At 38.3% G+C, this 22,091-nt stretch overlaps 1 protein-coding gene across 1 annotated transcript in view; it reads right to left on the bottom strand.

Moving 5' to 3' along the window:
• Window positions 1-22,091, bottom strand: part of CDH6 (cadherin 6) — a 57,718-nt gene that overhangs the window by 6,119 nt on the left and 29,508 nt on the right. Inside the window, exons 4-9 of the mRNA XM_026043990.1 lie at window positions 17,759-18,053; window positions 15,140-15,259; window positions 12,672-12,839; window positions 10,943-11,130; window positions 9,234-9,487; window positions 3,595-3,731 (exon numbers count right to left, since the gene is read on the bottom strand). Coding sequence (XP_025899775.1) covers window positions 3,595-3,731; window positions 9,234-9,487; window positions 10,943-11,130; window positions 12,672-12,839; window positions 15,140-15,259; window positions 17,759-18,053 — 1,162 coding nt within the window. The remainder of the gene's footprint in view (window positions 1-3,594; window positions 3,732-9,233; window positions 9,488-10,942; window positions 11,131-12,671; window positions 12,840-15,139; window positions 15,260-17,758; window positions 18,054-22,091) is intronic.

Genomic DNA, 22,091 nt, shown 5'->3' with positions numbered 1-22,091 from the left:
TCTAGAGCTGGTACTAAAACATATTGGCTGAAGAGCAGAAGCACTACAGAGAATCTTAAGATCCCCCTATGTAAACATGTTGTTTATCCCATAAGGACTACATAAGTACAAGGGATTGAGTTTCATTAGGATAGTCTTCAGCAGAAAATACTCAATAAAATATTGCCGCCTTCATACGCAAAACCAAGAACAATTGCAATTCTATCACAGTATATAGACCATTGTTGTCCATATCAGAGAAAAATGATCCTTGGACAGACTGGCTAGACACACACACAGTGTAGCGTTTGGGAATATGTGAATGTGGTGGAATGTATAAGGAAATGATTGTGACTAGAATCAGTTTTATTTAAAATAAATATTACTTTCCCCTTTTTTTTATGAATTCGCTTTGAGTTTTGTTATGTTAATTTTCTACCCAGGTTATAGTTTATTCATACACTTCAAACTGTGTTTCAAGTGATAGAAATAGTTGAATACGATATAGCAGACCTATGCCTCTCTCTGCTTCTACGAGCATTCATTATAGTTGTTAAGTTAGGCTTTAATGTAAACCTTATTACTGAATTTATCATACTGCTATAAATTTAAAAATGCCTTCTTGAAAATTGCCACTGTACATTTGTATTACAAACCTCAGTCATTTGGACAAAATATTATACTTTAAAGCTCTATAGTCTCATTTAAGTTAATATGATTCCATTAGGCATAAAACACCCTAATATGAGCTGTTGGGCTAAATTCACTCAATTTAGTTGAATATGTGTTCAGTTAATATATAATATCTGTATTAGCTGAATTCTATGCTAAAATACATCAATTTAAATTTAATTTTTTATAATAGGTACTCATTTGAATTTGGAGGACTGCTTGCAAGGCTATGTTGTATGGGCATAGCTTTCTAACAAAGGCATTCAAACATGTTGCCAAATGTACTTTTTTCCCTCTCAAAAATTACAATTGTTTGTTGCATTTTGAACAATTAGCTACATGCTTTTATTTTACTGTTTCTAGGTGCTTAAGAGTCTGAAAAAATTAAAAAGGTGTTGTAGCAAATAGAAGTTGCATGAAAATCATATCCTCTGCGGACATGGGCCCTTTTCTATTTGCTTTGAATTTCATAGAAGTGGAATTGCTATAACTTTAAGGTTTATGTTTTGTTTGTTGGTTGGTTTGTTGCTTTTTTTTTACTGATTTTTTTTCATTTGAAACTAGTTTTGCAATGAATTTGAGTAGATTTTGTATTTGTGTTTAATTACTGCTGAGCTCCAACAAGAATTTCCAACATATACAACAGATGCACAGAGCTCCTTAAGTCTCTTCATCTATTAATCTATGTGGCATTGTTTTCTTTTTAGCTAGCAACCAATCTGCAAACTTGGAAGTTTTTCTGAATTTGGCCTCAAAGTCTTTTCAGTGTTTGGTTTATCCTTACATCTAAGCAAAGAGTATCTTTTTAATAGTGGTAGAATTCTCTCAGATGAATCAGTTGTAATTTTGCAGCTGTGATTTTGGAGCCCTGTGTTCAATTTCTCTTCTGACTGTGTTTGGTCTCCTCACCTAGTGTTTCACCAGGTATTTCCTACAGCATTCAGAGGGGGATTCTCATGGTTGCTGAAGAACTGCAGCTCTCACTGATGAAGCACAAAGGCACAGGTGGTCTGTGTTTGGGGAAAAAGAAGGCCCCCAAAGTGTCTCAGGGGGAATTCAATGTACCATTGAATTCCATTTGATAACTTTTTATATCAAGAAATGAATTTTGATTTTTATATCCAAGAAATTCATTTCTGAATGTGTGCCCTGGCTGTAGCTAGACTGGATACTTGTTTTGGGTTATTCTGGGGAACTACTCCTGGAGTTTGATGTGATGGTATGTCACTGAGAGTGATTAATGATCAGCTGAAACTTACTGGAATGGGACTTATGCTAGGACTGCTTAAATCACTAGTTTTAGCTAGGTGGGGGGTGTATGGTGTTGTACTTCCTTCAAGCCACTTGAGACTAAAAGTTAGCCTTGCAGTCTGGATCAGATTTGTTTCAAAAGTTGCTCTGTTTCAGCCAAGGATATTGGCTTTGGATGGCATCTACCCCAGTTAAGCCAAATTCAGCCCAGCTTCAGTGAAGCACAGCCTGGAATGCTGCTGTTTGCAGCTTGGAAGGATTCAGACTAAAGAGGAATTGGAATTAAGATAGAAACCTGTCTCAGGCACAAAAGTTTTAGCGTAGACTGTCTTGCTCCCTATAAAGTCTATCCTCAGGGGAGGAGGCAATGTAATGGATATTTCAGATAGGATCTGAGTTGTTTTTCACATATTACAGATATTTTTATAATAGACAGCAATTTCAGTTCCATTGTGATCCATACAAGTACGTTTTCTTAATGTTCTTTCTTTTCTACTCATTTATCTTTCCTCCTCTCCCCAGGAACTCAGAGTGTAGGATCAGCCAAGTCTTGATCTTAGATCACGGCTTCAAACACTTAACAGAAATGCAACCTGACTGTGACTCAGGTAAAGCTTTCAAGAGTGGGAAAGTTTTAGCCCGCTGCTGTTTTATGTAACTCCATCTGATTGCCTCAATCATGTTGTGGGGCTTGAAGCAGTTTTCAGTTTTTGGACTTTCTGCAGGAGAAAGAAGAGCTGAACTCAAGTACTCCTTGGTTGCATTGCCTTCCCTATTCAGCAGCTGAACGAGCATACACATGAACACAAGACGAAAAAGGAGAGCTTATTTTTGTGTCAGATCGTGTTTAAAAAAGAACTTAATTTAACTTCTGAATTGCACAAAGCCTTTGGGAGAGTCGCAGACCAGGTGGTAGTGTTAGATTAACCTACCATCCCACCATGCTTCTCAATTGTGGGTAGTGTGACCCATTACGGCACTTATTTGCGTTATATTTGGGTTATATCTGGGTGGGTCGCATGCTATGCTTGTAGTTAATGCATTTCAGTAATGAGGACTGTTTATTGCCTACCTAGTGTTACATACCCTCATCTCTATCTCTTGCATTTTAGCGCCTAACATCAGTGTGACTAGAACTACTACAAGATGATTTCTGAGCAGTCCTGAACTAAACAACAGGACAGTTGTAACAACGGATTCAAATTTCAAGTGAATAAAGAAGTTAGAAAGGGAAAACCTATTGAAGCTGATAAAGAAGTAGACAACTCCACCAATTCAGCCTTCTTAGACCTACTGGAAAACATACAGCCTGTGCTGAATCCAGTAGAGATCAGAATAAATGTGACCATGATTTTAAAACCACTATGATTTTAAACCATGCTGTATAGCACTTTTCAGAATTCAACATTTATATTCAAACTTAAAAATGGCTCTTACTGAGCCATGGGTCTTACTGATCCATCTGAGAGAAAAGTGTCACCTTTCCTTCCTGTTCAGCTAAGTTACCTCTTCATAAATGATGCCCCTAGGAAGCAGAAAACCGTCTCTTCCAGGGTTTCTGCTGCCTTGTTGCTATTGAGTAGCTGTATCCGTATAAACCGACATTTGCCCAGCCACATGCTTTCCACACACTCAGCTAGAAGGCTAAATTCAGTACATCAGGGACAGCAGTGGTTTCTGGGTTTGACTTACTGATCTCTGCTGCTATTACTGTAATGTTGTGCCATAGCAATGTTTCCCGGTCAAGGGGTTTTGAAGTAAATATCGAACCATTTCCTGAATTGATGTTGAATACTCTGTCCATATCAGTGTGTCGATCTACAGAATACCTGCAAATACAGATACAGTGGTTAGAAGAATGCTTTCCTTGTAATTTCTATGCCCTTAAAACATTTTCTAAGACTAGACATCAAACAACTAGTAAATGGGGTTTCCTTTTGTTTTCAGTGCAGGCTTCAGCATCTTTTTATATTCACACAAAGAGCCTGTTCTGAGCTGCTGGATAATGACACATTGGAGGTTTCATTTAGAAGGTGGGCACTATCACTGCATAAATGAGTTGCTGTGTGCAATTTTCATATCCCAGAGGCTCATCAAAGCTTTGGTTTTAGTGAGAAATGTGAAGTCTGTGAAAGATAGGAAGTTTATTTTAAGGCTGTTGGCCTTCTGACAGAAAATTTGATAGCTGGAGCTCATTTCTTTGTTTCACTTACCAGTGTTTAAAAAGACTGCTCCCACCCCCCAAGTAGGTCAGCAAGAAACAGATTCATTATTGCATGGCACATGTCACACAAAGGTTTGCTGCAATTCATTAAAACTAGGTTGCTCGCCGCTACTTGATGTGGTAAGCAAGATGTGAAAACAAATGCTAACCCACTCTGTAGTTCGGAGTCTAAGAATGGTTTCAGACTTTCCATCTAATCTTTTTTTTTCTGCTGTACTGAATATAACTTGTAGAAGTTTCCAGTTTATGGGAGAGTGTGTTGCTATCCTTATCCGAATGCAGTGACTTGATTCCACCTCTTGCAAAAAGAAAACTGCATAAATTATGGAGGTTTTAACAGACATGTGTCTGATGTTGCTAAAGCGACTGTACCGCTGCATTATTTTGTTCATACAACTGCATTATTCCGTTTGTACAACTGCATTATTCTGTACAACACTAATGTGTGCTGATGTGCACTTAGGAAAGCCTGTATGTTCCCTTGGTCTCCTTGCATGCCATAGCAATGGAAGGAAAGCAACTAGTGCTGTCCCTTGAGCCTGAGAAAGGATAGAGGTATGGCTGAGCCAGTGTGTAGTTGGATTAAAACTAGGAGAGTGCTAGGAGAGTGACAGACTGAGTATAGGGTCACTGTAGAACAGCGGAATGCAAAGGCTAAAGAGGGAAATGTCCATTCCCTGCTCTGCTCTAGGAGCAGCTCAGCAACCTGTTGCCCCTTATCCCACACGTATTTCCCAGCTCCCGTGCAGTGTCTCTTCGCTTCAGAGAGTAGAGGAGCCCATGGACTACAGAGGAAAGGTTAAATTAAAAGGCAAATGTGCTAATTAACTTGTAAACAAATGCTTTCTGATTCTTTGCAAGTAAACAAAAGGGATATAATATTCATCCCCACAGGCATTTAGTCTGACATCTTGCTCTCATTGGACCAATGGCACCAAAACTTCAACTATACGTTGTCAACTTAACTGGTATCACTAAGTGGTTACACGGTATTATGACACTCCTGACAACCTAAAAAGACCATGCCAAAGTGTACATAATATGCAGTGCCGGCTGATGGGAGAGATCCAAAAGAGTATGTGGTTTTGCCCAAATCTAAGTATTATGTGAGAAATCATTGACTTAGCTGAGATTTCTGATGGAAGCAAGTTTATATAAAATTGACCCGAATCTCTTACTTTTTGACAAACTAAGTATTTGGTATGGTAAACATTTCATTTTAATTTTCATGTATTCAGGCTTTTATATGACATTAAGTTGCTATGTTTTGCATTCAGTTATATTTAAGATATTCTGCCTCTCATTTCCATATATTTGGAATACTGTAGTATTTCCTTTTGGCAGTAAATCCAGATTTTTCATTCCTATTTGAAATGAAATATCAAAATTTCCCATAGATTAGTGATTCTAGACAACTATAACAGTACGTTTTAGGCTCATTCAGCAAGATATTTAAGCAAGTCTCTAGCTTTAGGCATGAGCAGTCCATTTTTTTCTTTCATTATGCTTTCACTTATGCTTCATATTGTGAATGAACTTAAAATATCTTGCTGTTTTGGAACATTTTAATGCCTTGGTATATTCTAATAGCTATGATTACTTTGTAAAACTTCTTAAATTCAGTTGTGTCTGTAATATTGTATCTGGGAGAAATGAAACCAATTCTTTATGGACTCTTACTAGGATTAACAGTGCTGTAGCATGGAGGTTTTTCTCTTCAGGATGCCCAGAATTTAAAATTTAAGTCTTTGTAAAACCCTATGTATATTCAAGTCATTTGTAAACTCAAAAAAGCAATAACAGAGGACAGCTTCTTAATGAAATGTTAATTTTATTTCTTCATATTCAAGAGAAAACACATACAAGGTCAATGCTGTTAAAGTATATTCTAATTATATCATTAACCCTAGCCTAGAAGAATGATTTTAATAAGCTAGACTGTCACTTCTATTTCTCAGTTTATATAATCCCGTCCCCTTTGATCAAGCATTGTTAATTATGTCGAATTGGTGGCGATTCTGACTTAATGGTTCATAACCCACTAAGAATTAAGCAGACAACATCAAACTCATTTTTACATTTATTTAATGAAACCACTGGTGCATATTTGTCAGATGGCAGGACTTTACCCCTCTCAAATCTTGAAAACTTGACAAGCCAGGAAGTTAAAAGGTAATTGTGCAGATTCCATCCTCTCCTTGCACACAACAGGATGAAGGGGAGGGAGAGAGAGAGACTCTAACACATGCAAATATATTGCCAGTAAAATACACAAACAAAATTAAGCCTTACATTTGTTTGCAGATCATTTTCATCTGGGATACTTTAGTAAATCAAATCACAGCAGGGAGGCAGTTCTAGTGACTGATGAACTTCATTATGCCTTTCAGGAGTTACTATAGCAAAAAAACTCAACTAGCAATTTAAGAAGATCTGGTGTACAACACAGCCAGTTGCAGCATTTTTTTCCCCAGTAAGCAGTGGGTAATAAAATCATTTCTGTTTAGATCAAACGCAAGTGTGCAAGACTTTTTTTATAACACAACTGGACAGTGGAGTGTTAATCAGGAGTTTATTGATGAGTTTATCTACGGATGACTATTTACATAGAGACAAATACCTCTTGGTGCATTTCTGCATTTTCTTAATGTCACATTGCAGGCAAGCTTATTTATAAGAGCTAGGCTGATAAGATAGGGCTCTACCAATACATGGGGGGTGAATGATGCACTCTAACAATCAGGGCAGGTACCCACTTCCTTTTCTACTGTTGCTTCATTGTCTTCTTTTACTCAGCAGCTAATGCAGCTGCGAGTCAGGAAGATTTGTGGGTCAGGAAGGGACGTGTGTGTGAATTTTTCATAATGCATTTTCATAATGATATTGTGAAGGTTTCCTTTAATGGAAGATCAAAGGATCTTTCATCTAACAGCGTTAGGGCTCAGCTTGTTTAAAAAGAGAAATCTTCACTCAAGTGGAGGAGAAAATGGAAGGCTTTCATTGTAACATCAAGTGTCTAAAGATTTTATTTTAAAATGTCAAGGAAAATTGACAAGCAAGTGACAAGTAATGTATATATATATATGCAGTCTAATTGCATCTTTCCCGAAGCTCAGAGTGAAAATCGGGTTTAGCATCTCCAGTGCATGATGGAAAAAAAAAATCACTGTCAAAAGATGCAGATGCAAACTGTGGCCCTAAAGTCTAGGAGATACAGAAGATATTAACACCATAAAATCACATCTTATTGCAAGCTTACATCTCACAGGCTATTGCTGTCTGTTGTTTTCTTCCCCCTCTTCTGATTTCCCCGTTTCCTCTTACTGCATTTATTTCTGTTACTTTAACCTCTTCCTCATTTGTTTTTTCTTCTTGTTTCTTTTCCTTTCACCTTGATTGTTACATGATGGTAGTGTACAAGGGAAATAGGTTTCTGCTGCTCTGCATGAATTTTGACACCTCTATTATATTTTGCTCAGTAATTATCTAATATCTCCTTGTCCGAATAACAGGCAGAGTTCCCATACAGTATTAAAGAACTATCCTGCCAAGGGTGACAACTTATAGCATCCATATTCAGAAAAAAGAGCCAGGAGGCAACACTCAACAATGCACAGTATAATCCCTACCTGATATAAAGCACTTACAATTAGGAGTTAGTGCTTGTGGAATACAATACAAACAGTACATATGAAAATGAGGTTCATACGAGGGCTGGAAAGGGCCAGGTTTCCATCAAGACCTGGTTTTATTTTTTTTGCTAGCATGCCCAAAAATGCATGTTGTATCAGGTGTTTATTCAGTCTCTGGGCTTCTCCAAAGTTAGCAAAAAAACTATATGGCCATTTGCTATGCTGTGCTAATCCAGAAATTCATTTATTTGGTTGCACGTCATGACATAAATAAATCCAAACCTGATAAGGTTTAAGTGTTGATTTCTGTGCAAAACACTGCCCACAAACTGAAGACAAAGAAGGCTTCTGCCACAAAAGATTTTTAGATTTAGTTTCATCATCTAGGAAATTGAGATGATAATATTTATCCATCCTGAAAGATGAGCCGAGAGCTTAAAACTTACTCATAAGAGTAAGACTTTCATAAGCATTGTGAGATATCTTGATGAAAGCCAGTTGTTTGCACAAGTGCAAAGTATCGGTGGAGTGGACTTTATTAAACTTGCATTGTTCTATTTTGATTTTAAGTCAACTATTGCACTTACAAGGTGTCCAACCTGGTGACATTTTGAAAATTGACCTGAATTTAATATCGCTATGTTTTTCATTTCCTCCTTTTACTGGCCTCTCAGTAGCAATGAACTTTAGTTAAAGGGCATAGCTGTTTAAAATTTCTTTCCTACTCTATCCAACACGATTTACGTACTCAAGTATGTTTGCAGATGCACTGAGCTTTCTAAGTGAGACCTCTGTTTTATAAACCAACAATGTAGCTGTTACACAGTTTACAGAGGATGACAGCGTAGGTTTACCTACTCGGGCTTTAAGTCTCTTCCACTTCCTCTAAGCATAGCGTATTGATTTATGGCCAGTGTAATTTATGAAGTTCATGATCCTGATTCTTATCTTACCAGCCTTATGCTGACAGAAGTGAGATCACAGCCTGTGTGCATGTGAGCTGCTTCTAAGGCATCTCTGCTGGTAATTTAGAGAAGGTAGATGTGACCTCAGTTAACTGAGGACTGGAAGGATGTGAGAAGAAAGGACTGTTGAGTTGCTCTCCTGTCACACAGCCAAGAGGATGCAATGCACTGGAAAGTGTTAAACAGGGAACACCAGCCTCTTCTAGTGCCTTTTTTTCTTTTATTTTTCAGTAAATCTTCTTGGGTAGGTAGTGTCATTGAGAAATAATCACAATCATTAGTTACTGCAGAAGCTAGGGTATAATTCAGTAATGCAAGGGGCATGCACACACAATCATGCATACATATATATGCTCTAGTGTAAGAGATCATTTGCCATCTACAACACTCTGCATTTAAGTACACCTGAACAATTTCATTCTTAAAAGTTTTTTTTTGTACACTGGCACAAATAAAACAAAATGAACCAGTAAGAAACACTAAGCATGAGGTGAAATAGTCAATGCTTACTTGACAGGGTTCTTGGCAGCATCCGGATCCTGAGCTGTTACTGTTCCTATTATGCTGTTTATCGGAACATCTTCTTTCACTTCAATTATATAGGCAGGTCTGCTGAACACCGGGGGCTCGTCTACATCCTCCACCTGAATTCTGACTGTAGCTGAGTCTTTGAATGGCCCCAAGTAGAGGAACCGAGGGTCCACGTGAGTATTGGTAGCTTCCACTTTCAGAATATACAGATTTTTATTTTCAAAATCCAGTGCCTTGGAAGAAAAAGAAAAGAATCTGAGAGGTCTTTGTTTCAGCTTGCAGCAAGATGTGCCAAGTGAATGGGGAGACATCAGGGAGAGGCCTGTGCAGTAACAGGAGCCTAAACTGAGATTAAAATGCTGGCAGAAATGATCTGTTTGCCACTAACAGTAAACTCCACAAAAATATGCATTTGCAGGGAATTCTATGCCTGGAACTCCTAAACTCCTAAATGAATCATTCCTTCTCAAATAGTCCCAACTCCTCATGCTTTTTATTCTGTTAATTTTGTAACTTAGTTACTTTTCTCTTCTGTTTGTTGGCCTTAAGCATCATACACTATAGGGGGAAAGATTTTATAGGAGCTGACTCGTTAAAATGTTGGCATTCCGTAGCTGAAATGAAACAGCATGTCATCTGGTGTCAGAGGAGATTGAGGACCACCCGTCAAGGAAAACATCATATTTGGATAGGATAGGATTATATTATGTTCTGTTAAAAGTGTGAAGGAGAAGCAAGTAGGGACTGTTTCTTGTAGAGTACTCACTTAGTCGGCAACTTGTTTCTACCTACTTAGAGAAATTGTAGAGAGGAATCCCCCCCATTTTTCCACTATGTTGTACAGAGCTCCACAGCAGCCAGGGCTTCCATCAGCAACAGACAGAAACACAAACAGAACTAGACGGGTATCATAATCAGCCCCTGGGAGGCATCTCTTAAAAAACAAGTAATGACAGGTGTCGTACTGATATCAACAAGCAAAGTGCATGTTCTGAGAATCTACACAATGTCTATTTAGTGATGACTGAACTTGAACTGATGGAGGATGATATCTGTAACCTTATCAAGCTCGCCTGATAACCCACTGTAAACAATATTTCTCAAACCTTTTCTGACAGCCAATGTGCAACCTAATAGATGATGTCCATTGTGATCCAGCAAGGCACTGTGATTTTCTTCTGAAGTAAAAGCACACTGATGGATTTTCTTAATTACATTTTTGCAAAATATGAGTCAAAATAAATTTGTCTGTGTGCTTTAATATTCTATAGCCTACACAGTTCAACACCTCCTAATAGTGTAAAGTAGGCAATGTGATACTGATTATGTCTGTAGTCTTAGGACAGCACCTTTATAATACGTGAGCAAACCCTGTAAGCCCAGCAGTGACAAAATCACAGTCAGAGAGTACTTCTGTGAGCTGCTATGTGAATATCTTCAGATTGTAGAATTTTCTCTCGGGCCTTCCTTAGATCTCTTAAAGCATGTGCATTAGTTTAGTAAAGGAGAGTGTAAGAGCAGGGTTCCAGATGGGTTGTATAAAAGAAGCTTTGCATAGGAAGTGTTGTAGAGACTTCAAGTAAATAGAATTCAAATCAATAACTGCACATGCTGCGCTAGTAAGAAGGATAAAGAAATATGCATTGATGTATATCAGAGCCTGGGATTACGTGTGTTAAGAAATGTACCTTTTTGACAGTTATAATTCCTTCCTGTGTGTCCTTGTCTGTGATGACTCCAAACATGTCGTGTCCGTCCCCCTCAGTAATGCTGTATTCGATCTCTGCATTTTCATCCACGTCAGCATCATTGGCTTTTATTCTGCCGATGGGTGAGTCAGGTGGGGTAGACTCAGGAGCTCTGAACTGATATGTGCCTGCAGAAGACAGACAGAGAAGGAAACTTGTCCATCAGGATGGTGACATTTTGGATACCACCTCTTAGCCCACTATCTATATTGGGCATTCACAGATGAGTTTACTGAGCCGCTGTATCTTCAGATCTTCCTTGGGCAAAAACCTTCAGCTTCTGTCTTACAGCCATACGGGTAAAAGTAACGTTTTCTTTTATCTATTTTCCAGTACAGAAAGGCATTTTATTTTTCTGCCTACATGTATCTTTAGAAACAAATGCCCAGTTCTAGACATTACTGTGATCTCTTTTGGCCATAAGAAAATGGAACATGAAAAACTTCTTGAGGTCAACAGGCAAATAAAATAGACCTGCCAGAGGCCAATACAACACAGTAAGACTATGCAAATCCAGAAAAAGCAAATGCAGCCCAAACACCTATTTCTAATGGGCAACACTGAAATCTCCTCCGAGAAAAAAGAATACTTAGGGAATATTGACATTATGAAGCTGTATCTTTGGCTTTTGCATTGAAGACACTTATGTGCAGACATGTTTAATTAACTCATCGGAGGCAGAGTGCTATATTTCCTCTTAAGTTGTTCTAATTTAAATGGAAAAGGTTTGCCCACAGCTAAGAGCAGACTTTGAACTTAAATGACAAGTTGCTTCCAATAACTTTCCCAGTGATTTAACTGCCAAAGCTTGCTGATTTGTCTGATAGTATCTGCAATTATTTTCTAGAACAGCTGCTATTGACTTGACACACACTGACACACACACACACAGATGCACACAGAGCAGTGGGAGATAGAGCCAAAAACAAAAAGGATAAAAGAGAGAAGAGTATAGAAAAGGGAAGAGAAAGAGAAGAAGACGAATACAAGTTTTTTAAATCACTGATGGCCATGAATAATGACAAATGACTGTGTTTGTTGGAGATGTGACTCAACTGGTTCCTTTAAATCTCACACAAATACCTGCTAACTGACCTGAGGCAAGGGAAGAAAAACAGGCAGAAATACATAGTACATTTATATATATATGCCTTTGTTTCTGTGTGCAATGAGTATAGGAAAACCTCCTGAAGCAAATGCTTCCTGGGTGAATATTCATTTTGATAGAACTGCTTTGACGATCATTTTACCTACTTAAGTAAATATGTTTAAAAATCTAGATATGCTAGGTTGGAACATCCATCTTAAAAACACAGTCATCTACAAGGTGTTTCAGAAACAATGTCGACCTAGAAATATAATCATATCCATCCATGCTATTTCATGAATAGATGAAAAAAGGGGTTGTTTTTGTACATCTGTTAATCTCTCAGACTATCTCCTGCAACTGGAACAAAAATATTAAAGATGCCCTTCCCAACCACTGCAAGGAACCTTCACATGATGCTACCGCTTGCTTCCTTGCGCACTCTTTCTTATTTTTTTCTTTCTCAAAGGAAGTCTGATACCCCATAAGTTAATGACAGCAGAAAGAATAAGTGAGGTGAAAAAACACATCAATTTCTGTCTGTTCTGCTGTAAAGACACAGATGCTGTAAGTGTTGCGTACTCTGGGGGAAGCGCGGCGGGTTGTCGTTGACGTCCGTCAGGGTGATGTTCACGGTGGTGGTTCCTGATAATCCACCCATCTGGCCTCCCATGTCCTTAGCTTGGATGACCACTTGGTACTGCTCCCTGTTTTCACGGTCCATGTTCAGCAAAGCGGTTTTAATAATGCCTGAAAATTGAAGAGCAGAGTTTCGCTAATGTTGAGCTTGATGAAAACTAATATTAGAAAAAAAGTAAAATCAGAGCCTAAAGAACAAAACAGTGTCTGTATAATGAGTAAACTTTGCCCAGCACAAATATTTCCTGTTATGAGATGGCACATTAAATTACAGACTTGTCATATCATATCTCAGGCTGCTGCCTGTATGACAGACACAATATTAGTGACATCCCCAGAAAGATATGCTATCTGTTTGTGAGCAATGTTACTTTACATAACTATTTATCCTCTTTCTGTTCTGTGCTGAAATCCCTCACTGATCTGGAAAAATGCTTGTTGTTCATTGTAATGTGCTGCATCTTTTCTCCCCTCTTCTGTCAATATTTTTATTTTGATAGGTATGGCCAAAAAAAGAAAAAAAAAAAAAAACTAGCAAATTTCAACAAGACATCATTAAAGAGGCAGTACAGCAACATTAAACAGGGGAAATTAATTAAGAAAATTGTGAGCATCCAAGCATGCCCAAGTATGAATATTTCTATTTATACATTGATTGAAATGATTTTGCCAAGCACTTCCTTCGTCAGAGGCGTAAGTATCGGTTATGATCCTGATACCTATTGACATTCAATCATTTAGATTTACTGTGAATGCAAAATGTTTGAGTTCTTACTGCGTCTCTTAAGGCTAAAAACTTACTCCATGGTAGACACAAGTGGGGAAATGATAGTACTGAAATCCATAGGAAAAACTATAGTAACTTCAGTGGAGATTTTCTTCACTCTGTTAAGTTCGTCATTGATTTCTAAGGCATTCAGTTCAACTCTGTGATTTGCTTTGCTTCCCCCTTTTCCCCATACTGCCCTCTCACTAAAAGACCATTGCTCTTGAACTCTGAGCTAAGACATCCTTGCTGTATCTCTGAACTGAAGAACACCTAGTCTGCTGTCCAACTCACAGTGAGAGCATCAGTGCAAAAACTTGCTTTTCTGTAGTATCCAAATACCCTTATCCTTGAAGCAAACATTAACCCAGATTCCTCTCAGTACACACACAGAATATCAGGGCCCTTTGATTCAGAACTAACGTGGTTAGGATCCAAAAGCTATTTTGGTGGTTTTTTTTAAGCATGTCAAGATTGAAGAAAGCCTTGCACTGCCCCTGCTTTGGGGTCTTTGTGCATCATCTCTAAATGCAGCATGTGTCTTGCTTTATGATCTGAGAGTTTAACTTAAATTCTGAGACTAGGGTTTCTGCTAGCCTTGGACAGCAAAGATATCTTTCCTACAAAATTTGCTTTTTCTGAGTTTCACATAGTGACTGTTTTGACTTACAACCCACTTTCGAACTTGGCATATGTTCATGAAAACAAATGAAAGGTTTGGAAAGATTTCCAAAGCAGGTGACTCTTTCCTGCAAGCATCATAAAATAGTCTTAGTTATACCTTTGGACAACATATTTAGCATCTCTCCTAGCCTTACTTTCCTTATCACTTCAGACCACCATTGAGGGATTTCTCTTCATGTTTTATTTTCAGGGACTTAGGAGTTCATAAAGAATAGAGTTTTCTTCTGCATGGAGATTATCTATGCAGTGAGTCCAGTGATATTGCAGTTTGAGTCAACCAGAATTCATGTGTTTTACATGCACAAGTTCCAAACCTGTCTTAAGCTCATAAGTAATTCCAGTCACTGTGTGTAACTTAAGCGTCTTCCAGAAACAGAACTCTGAAGTTTGGGATTCTATTTGTGAACTTCTAGTGTAGAGCAACAGCCAATTTTGCCTCTTATATCATTATTCTTAATTAAGTTTTCTTTCATAAAATTAGCATGAAAGTGATATGTTGCAGATGCACAGAAATTGTAATCACTTTAAACAAGTTTTAGAGAAGCAGAAGGAGGGGAAAAAAAAAAGAAAGAGCAAACTTTCAGTCTTTATTTATCCATTATGAAGATCTATGAGGATGAAGCATTTTGTTTCACACCCACCTGCTTCTCCCCTTCTTCTAAGAGCCAACCTATTTGGTTTAATTTAAGCATCTACAACAGTCTCTGTACCCACTCTTCATTAAAAAAGATTGAAAACTGGTTCACATCTAGTGCTAATTTCATTTACTAGACTTTGCTGGTAAGATTAAAATAATGTAGGTGTCATGTTTACAGATGTATCGCTCTATTAAGTTTGTCAGATTTTGCACCGAGTAAGATGTAATCTCTTTGAAGTTTTTGTCTAATACATCCTAGCTTGGCTTAGCATGTCATTTTAAATTACAGACATTGTCAGAGAATGACAGATAAGGTCTCCTGACCTGTCTCAGATTCGACAGAGAAATACGGTTGTCCCTGGAGAATGCTGTAGACAACTTTAGCACTGTTCCCATAAGTAGGATCATCAGCATCAGTTGCAGTGACTTGTACAACAAAGGTGCCTGCAATGATAAAGAAAATTAAAATCCATTTTTTTCCCCATTAACAACTCAGTCTATGTTGTACTTGTTTGTATTATCTAGCCAGTTGGACTTTCTTTAATGGTCTTTATTTTAGCATCTTTAAAGCAATCTAAATGTCATAACAAATATTTTTGAGTGAAAAATGCTATTTCCTATACCTGTTGTTTGTCTGACGGTTGTATAGAAAGAGTTTTAAAAATATGGAAAATGCTGCTGTAGAAATACATGAATTGAGAACACCCAAAAGACAATACTAGTCTTCTTAAAATTCACATATCTCTATGCCCAATATCTAGCAGGAAGTTGAATGAAATTCATGTTTTCCATAAAGAAAAACATATGAGTTGATTATTTGGGGCATGAGATTCTGTGGATGAAGACCTCATGTTTTTTTTGCCTTTCCTTCCCTCTTCTAGAGGTAGACAAGTCCAAGATATGTCTGCTGCTGCTTCCTTTGGAAATGCAACCCAATTATAGGCTGTATTTGCATTATCTTTTTTTTTTTTTTTTTTTTCTTTCTTTTTTCTTTTGTGTAAGGGGACTGCAACTAATAGCTGGTGCAGCACTGGACTATTGGAGCTGCACAACCAGGGAAAATGATGGGGTCTCCATGTAAAAGGCTCATCCTTTCACTGAGATCAGCCAGGGAGCTGAGTACACGGGCACCTTTTCCCAACCTAGGGATGAGAACGCTGCCAAGAATCCTCTGTTGACCTTGGTGAAAGAAACTGCACAAGGCAGTTGTGTTCCACAATGCTGGAACTTGCAAACAGGGTAATCTTGCAAACAGAGGGATTCTTTGTATTTAAAAATATTTATAAATAGCCACCAAGTCATCCTGCCTGCACTGATAATATAACAGTGCATAAAAAGCATATTCTAAATTATGGATAGGATCCATAAATCACAGATTGGATATTTATTACGAGTAACTGGATATTATAGGCCTCTAAAACATCTCTCAAAATGCATCAGGAATGTATATTTTTCATATTCTTGTACATATGCTTTATGTATTTGGATGACAATATGGAATATTTATAAAAAAAGTGTATGCTTCTTAAAAGGACTTTTTAAAACAAAATAAGTATAGTTCAGGTTCAATTCAAATCTATCACAACAGTTTAGAGTAATTCTTATTCTGTATAAGTCTGTGCTCCTAAGGGACATAGATTCAATAACAAAATGATAGCTTGCTTCTTTTGAGTCCAGTTATTGATTAGATAGGGGATACTTTATTATACTTCTTATGAAGAATTGAGAAACCATCTCCCCCAGGTATTGAAAGCATTGAAAATTTGAATCTATGTGAGGGATAAAATTTTGGAAATTTATTCATTCATGTAACAAGTCAAACTAAAATTTACAATGTTAACAAGCTTAGTCTTGAGGTATTTGATGCGAGAAAGTAAATCTGAATTTTTAATTCTTTCTAGAAAAAGAAATGATGTTGAATTCCTGGTGAAGGGCTAGTAAAGATGAAAAATGAGCTCAGATTAAGGATTTAAAATGGATTTGTGAAGAATGCATTCACGTCACATATTAAACAATAAATGCTAGGAGTATCAGCTCCTCTCTTCACCAGATGAGGTTCCATCCAGGTGGCAAGTCCCATGAATGAGAGGAGAGAATACCCCACAGTCTTTATTTTCATATTATTTGAGCTCTATTTTAATCTCTTTCTTGATTGTGCCTAATAATGTTTCTCTCCCTGGGTATTATTTTAGATTAGAAACATGTTTCTTGTGGTTCAAGTATCCCTTTCTCTCTGACAAAGAAATCAAAATGACCCTTCTAAGAACCAAAGAATCAAAACCTGTCAGTGTCTCTGAAAAAAAAAATCAATCTTAACATCATATTTGAAAAAAAATATTTTCTTGATACACTAGCTTGATACATTTTAAATCAAAGGCAAGATTTCAGCTGACATCGATAGACTTTGGGGCTTATTTTTTGCTTAAAAAGAAACAAAAAGAGCAGCAAAGGTCAAAGGAATTTAATGGCATAGCTCAGAATCAGTGATGAGTTGATTTGTGTGGTAGTTTCTCTCCTGAAGTGCAAACTCCTGCTTCTAGACCTGCTCTCTTCCACTTTTTTCTTTTACCATCCTGAACTAAGCAAGTGTTGCTCAATACATTTAGGACTGTGACAACAGTCAGGTGACAATGGCCTAACATATGAATAATACAATGGTGGTAGATCATGATATCAATGCATGTTAAGCTCTTTACAGGTGTCACAGAGGACAGTTCAGCTCAACTTTCTCTGAGCTATGCTGGACTGCAGTAGCTTCCAGCCAGCTGATACCTCTGATTTCTGTAAATGATTGTCACTGTCCTCCTGCAGTTACTTAGACTTTTTAAGTGGCTGAGTTGCCCAAAATTCAAGCAGCAACATGCAGTGCCTGTAAACTTTGGGCCCTTAAGTAACTTCAGAACCAATCCAGACCAGACACTGAAATCAGCTGTTAGCACCTACCAACATCTGACATTTCGGGAATACTGGCATTGTAAACGTCTTTTGTAAACATTGGCTCGTTGTCATTGATGTCATGGATCTTAATGATGAACTCAGATTCTGGTTCCACTGGTCGTCCAGTCCTCCTGTTTATAGCCTGGGCGCGAAGTATGTAAACAGGCTTTTCTTCCCTGTCCAGTCTCTTTGTGGCCTGGATGTCACCGGTGTTTTCGTTGATGATGAAGAGGTCTCCTGCTCCGTCTCCAGAAAGGATGTACTTAAGAGATCCATCTCCTTTATCCTGGTCTGAATGCAGCTGGTGATGAAATGGGATTAAAAAAAAAAAAAAAAAAAAAGGAAAAATATATAATAGATGCTTTGTCTGTTACCATGATTCCTTACTATTATTAATGTCCAGCCAAAAGGCTGCACACTAGTTTGGGGAAATAAGACGATACTGCAGAAGGAGTAGTGAATTAGTAGAGCTCTGTCTTGATGTCAGAACTGGTGTGCAATGTTACAAGAAAATTTCTGGGGAAAATCATGAAATAAAGCTGCAGATCACCATCTCAGGCTAAGCATATGTCAGTTGGATCTAACTGCTAGTGATTTAGGTGGAATCCTATGATTATACAGAATACTGAATCCTATAGTTGGAAAAAGAATGGATTCAGGAACCACAGCAATCACAGAATCAGAAAGATGCCAAGCTAGTTACTTCTTAAGTTTAAATTCAGATTGTTCTGCTGTTACCCGCCCTGGACATGATACAGCATCCTGCACAAACACGTAACATAGTAAGAAATGAAATACACACACAGATAACAGCAAAGTACATGGATTTGTTAATGTGTCAAAGTAAGAGCTGAGGCGGGCGTGCTAGAACATTTCAGCACTGGCAATGAAGAGATCAGTTGCCTTTTCCAAAGGGAAATGGACCAAAGTGGAACATAATGGGGGCCAGAGGAAGGAAGGGAAGGGTGGGAGTTAATGTGAGTTGCCCAAAGTATCCCCGTTCTTTAGGAGAATTCCACATCTCTGTTGAAAAGCTGTACGCCACACAAGGAAGGTGCAACTGATTAAATCCTACTTTGACGGCTGTTCTTCTGGTAAGGACACACCTATCTCTGAAAGTCAAGGCTAATCAACTCCTCTTTATTCTCCCATTACATTAAAGAATATAAAGAAAATATGAAACATTAAAATAACCTTTAAACTCAGGGTATAGGTGATGATAGATATTTATGGGGGAAAAATCTGTTAAGACTTGCACAAATGCTTAATTCATAGAAATGACACATGTTTTTGAGTTAGAAAAGCTGGACCTTCTGGACCAGCACTTTACTTTGTCTTTCTGTGTACAAAAAGCAATTCCTAGCTGACTGTGGCAGCGGAGTACTTACTGTTCCTGCACGGCATGCTCTGTAGAAGAGGTAGGTTCAAGCTGGAAGACCATGGAACATTATGGTCTTCACATAGACCTTGTAGAGGATGGCCATGCCCTTCCAATTTGGCAAGGGCAGCCTCTGGCAGAACCACGGGCACCATGTTCTAGACCCGCTTTCTATGCTCCCCACAGAAAGCGTTCTCTGGGCAACAAGACTATCTGTAAGGCGAGACTCTTCGCACATAACAGAGGAGTCCAGTGAGACAGAACATGAGAGCTGCAGCACAGTGAGTCATTAGCAGGCGGGATGCAGCACTCTTTCTTCATTTTCTCCTTCAGGGAGACACTCAATGTAATTTTGCACAGCGCCCTTTCTCTTGATAATATGAATACCAATAGCCAGCTTATGTGCAACATTTTTCATCAACAGATTTCAAAAGTCATCACAGAAATGGCCAACATCATTTGCTGCCTTTTACAGATAGTAAAGCACAGAGACTAGCAGCTCCCTGGAAGGCTCGTGCGGGAGCCTGGAATAGCATTCAGCTCTCCTGAGTCCTGCTCAATTGGCCAATCCACGCGGCCCCAGGACCGAGAGGAATTAGATGATTTGCTGGATATAAACTAAGCCTTGGAAGAAAATCTGTTAGACTTGCTTGTTAAAAAGTCAGACTGGAAGTCTGCCGAGGGAAATAATTACCATAGGATCTTTGAGCCTAATTTTTTCAAAGACGATCTGCAAAGGAAAATGCAGCTATAGGCTTGAATAGAATTCTGTCTTTAAAAACATGTATTTTTTTCTGATTATGTTTCACATTTGAAATTTAACTTTATTTGCCTTGATAGCTTTTTTGATTTTCCCTGCATTTTCCTGGGGTGGGGAGAGGAGAGGGAAAGCAGCCTATCATTGATTTATGTGAATCATAAAGCAGTGTTATTGTGAGATTTATTATAGGCTGAACTCCCAAACTCATCGTCATTTTAATTAAGCCTGGTTTCATCCAAAAAGGTTGTATGAAAAGGACAATTTACAGTTGTTGGCACTACTGGGAACTGTGCTGCATAGTATTCTTTAGATGGCCCAGGCAAATTTAAGATACAGAGATGATAAACTTGAGTTTTCAAGTCAGTAGTTTGTGGTATTTGCACTCCTTCCCCACCTCTGATCCCCAGTGTAAGGTGAAGGATGACTTTGTGTATTAAGACAATGCATATCTCAGTGTAATGCCTTGTTAATGCTGCAAATGGCTTCATCTTTTTCAAAGGTTCAATGTCCAGCCCTTCATCCAAAGGGCTTCTGCAAATAAACAAGACCCTTTTCAACTTTAAAACCTTCAGTTTTACAGCTATCCTCAGACATGAGGGAACATGCTGGAAAGGTAGCAAGTGGGTTATTTACTGTAAGGCAGAGCAGGAGGAGGAGAAGTGTCTCCCCGTGTCACATAGAGCTAAGAGTGGCCGAGCATGAGCCCTTCAGATGGACACCAGCATTGCAGCCTGTCCACACGCAGCCTCCGGAACTGGACTCACAAGAACTCTGAGATGCTGTGATGACAACCTGCTGGGTTTCTGTAAACCGGGATGGTTTTCTACCTGCTGACATTAGGGACATACGCCAACATCAACCGAGACAAAATAGCTTTGATTTTGTACTCATCAGAAAAAAAAAAAAAAAAGAAATGTTGGTTTTATACACTGGAAAAAGCAGCTAGCTCTCTAGAGTTCTTACAGATGATAAATTTGTAACATTCACTTGTGTGGAAAGTACCTGGAAAAAATGATTTATTATTTTAGATTAGGTTATCTAAACAGTTTGTTTGTAGAGAAGTTCTTTATTTCTTTATTTGCTTTTTTAAGGAGCAGGTTATCCTGAATGGAATATACTTTTGTTCCATAAAGAGGAAAATCACGACTCCAACCTTACTTTAAAAAAAAAAGAAAAAAAGAGTAAAATTTTTAGGAGGGAAAAAAAGTCAAAAGAAATGCCTGGGTGAAAGATGCACTTAAAAATACCGATAGCAGTTTTGTATGTAAAACCTAATACACTAGTGAGGGTTTGAAGATAAAATAAGTAGGAATAATAACCCTATTGCCTTTTAAGTTGAAGTTATTTTTTTGCTAGCAGACGCCTCACTAAAGAGAAAGTTTGCTGTGATATGATATGCATATTGAATATACTGCAGCATGCATCTACCCCCCACTAGATATTAAAGTTTTAAACTGCGTTCAGATTTTTTTTTTTAAGTAAAGGTAACAGAAAATAACTGTGGATCACTCCTTGGGAGACAAAGTTACCTATACCTCTAAATTCAGTAAAGCAGTTTGGATGTTTTTATTATCATTCTATAAGGCAAACTGCAAGATACTGGCTATCTTGCTTTTCTTCCCTCACCTTCACCCATTTAAGAGCTGGTGCTGAACACCATCAGCTCCTGGAGTAGTTATGAGGACGTAAGGATAGGTAGTCTTCCCAGAAAGTAGGCTACATTTTGCAGTGCAGTATGCACATTTTAGGAGAGGCAATTTCATTCTAATCGTATCACTCCAAAGTCTCATTTGTAAGTGGAAACCGATCAGTAGAAGGATCTCTTTACTCCAGCATGTGCCCCACTTGTCTTTCAACTTCAGCAGCCATCCTTTCTGACTCTGGTACTGAGGAGCCCATGTCCCAATTCCCACTACGCCGGCAAGCCTGAGGATGGAAAATCCTCAGTTCGTGTGTGGCCTAACCCAAAAGTGGCGACCCACGTGGCAAGAGAGCATCCCTTATCCTCTGCCGAACGTCATCCATGTAAAGGAGCCATTGCAGATAGTCATGGGCCGGAACAGAAAGCCCCAGTTTACAGTGCTCCTCTCAGCTAGGCCTCATCACGTTATCAATCCTCCTGCAGGATGTTTTCAGTTAAAGGCTTTTAGGGCCCCACTCACAGCAAGGTTTTCTTATCTCTTCAGGAACTCTGTGCTACT

This window comes from Nothoprocta perdicaria, unplaced genomic scaffold, assembly GCF_003342845.1.
Source record: "Nothoprocta perdicaria isolate Ctin4 unplaced genomic scaffold, notPer1 scaffold_344, whole genome shotgun sequence".
In the NCBI taxonomy this organism is placed as follows: domain Eukaryota; kingdom Metazoa; phylum Chordata; class Aves; order Tinamiformes; family Tinamidae; genus Nothoprocta; species Nothoprocta perdicaria.
This window is presented reverse-complemented; position numbering and strand designations above follow the sequence as displayed.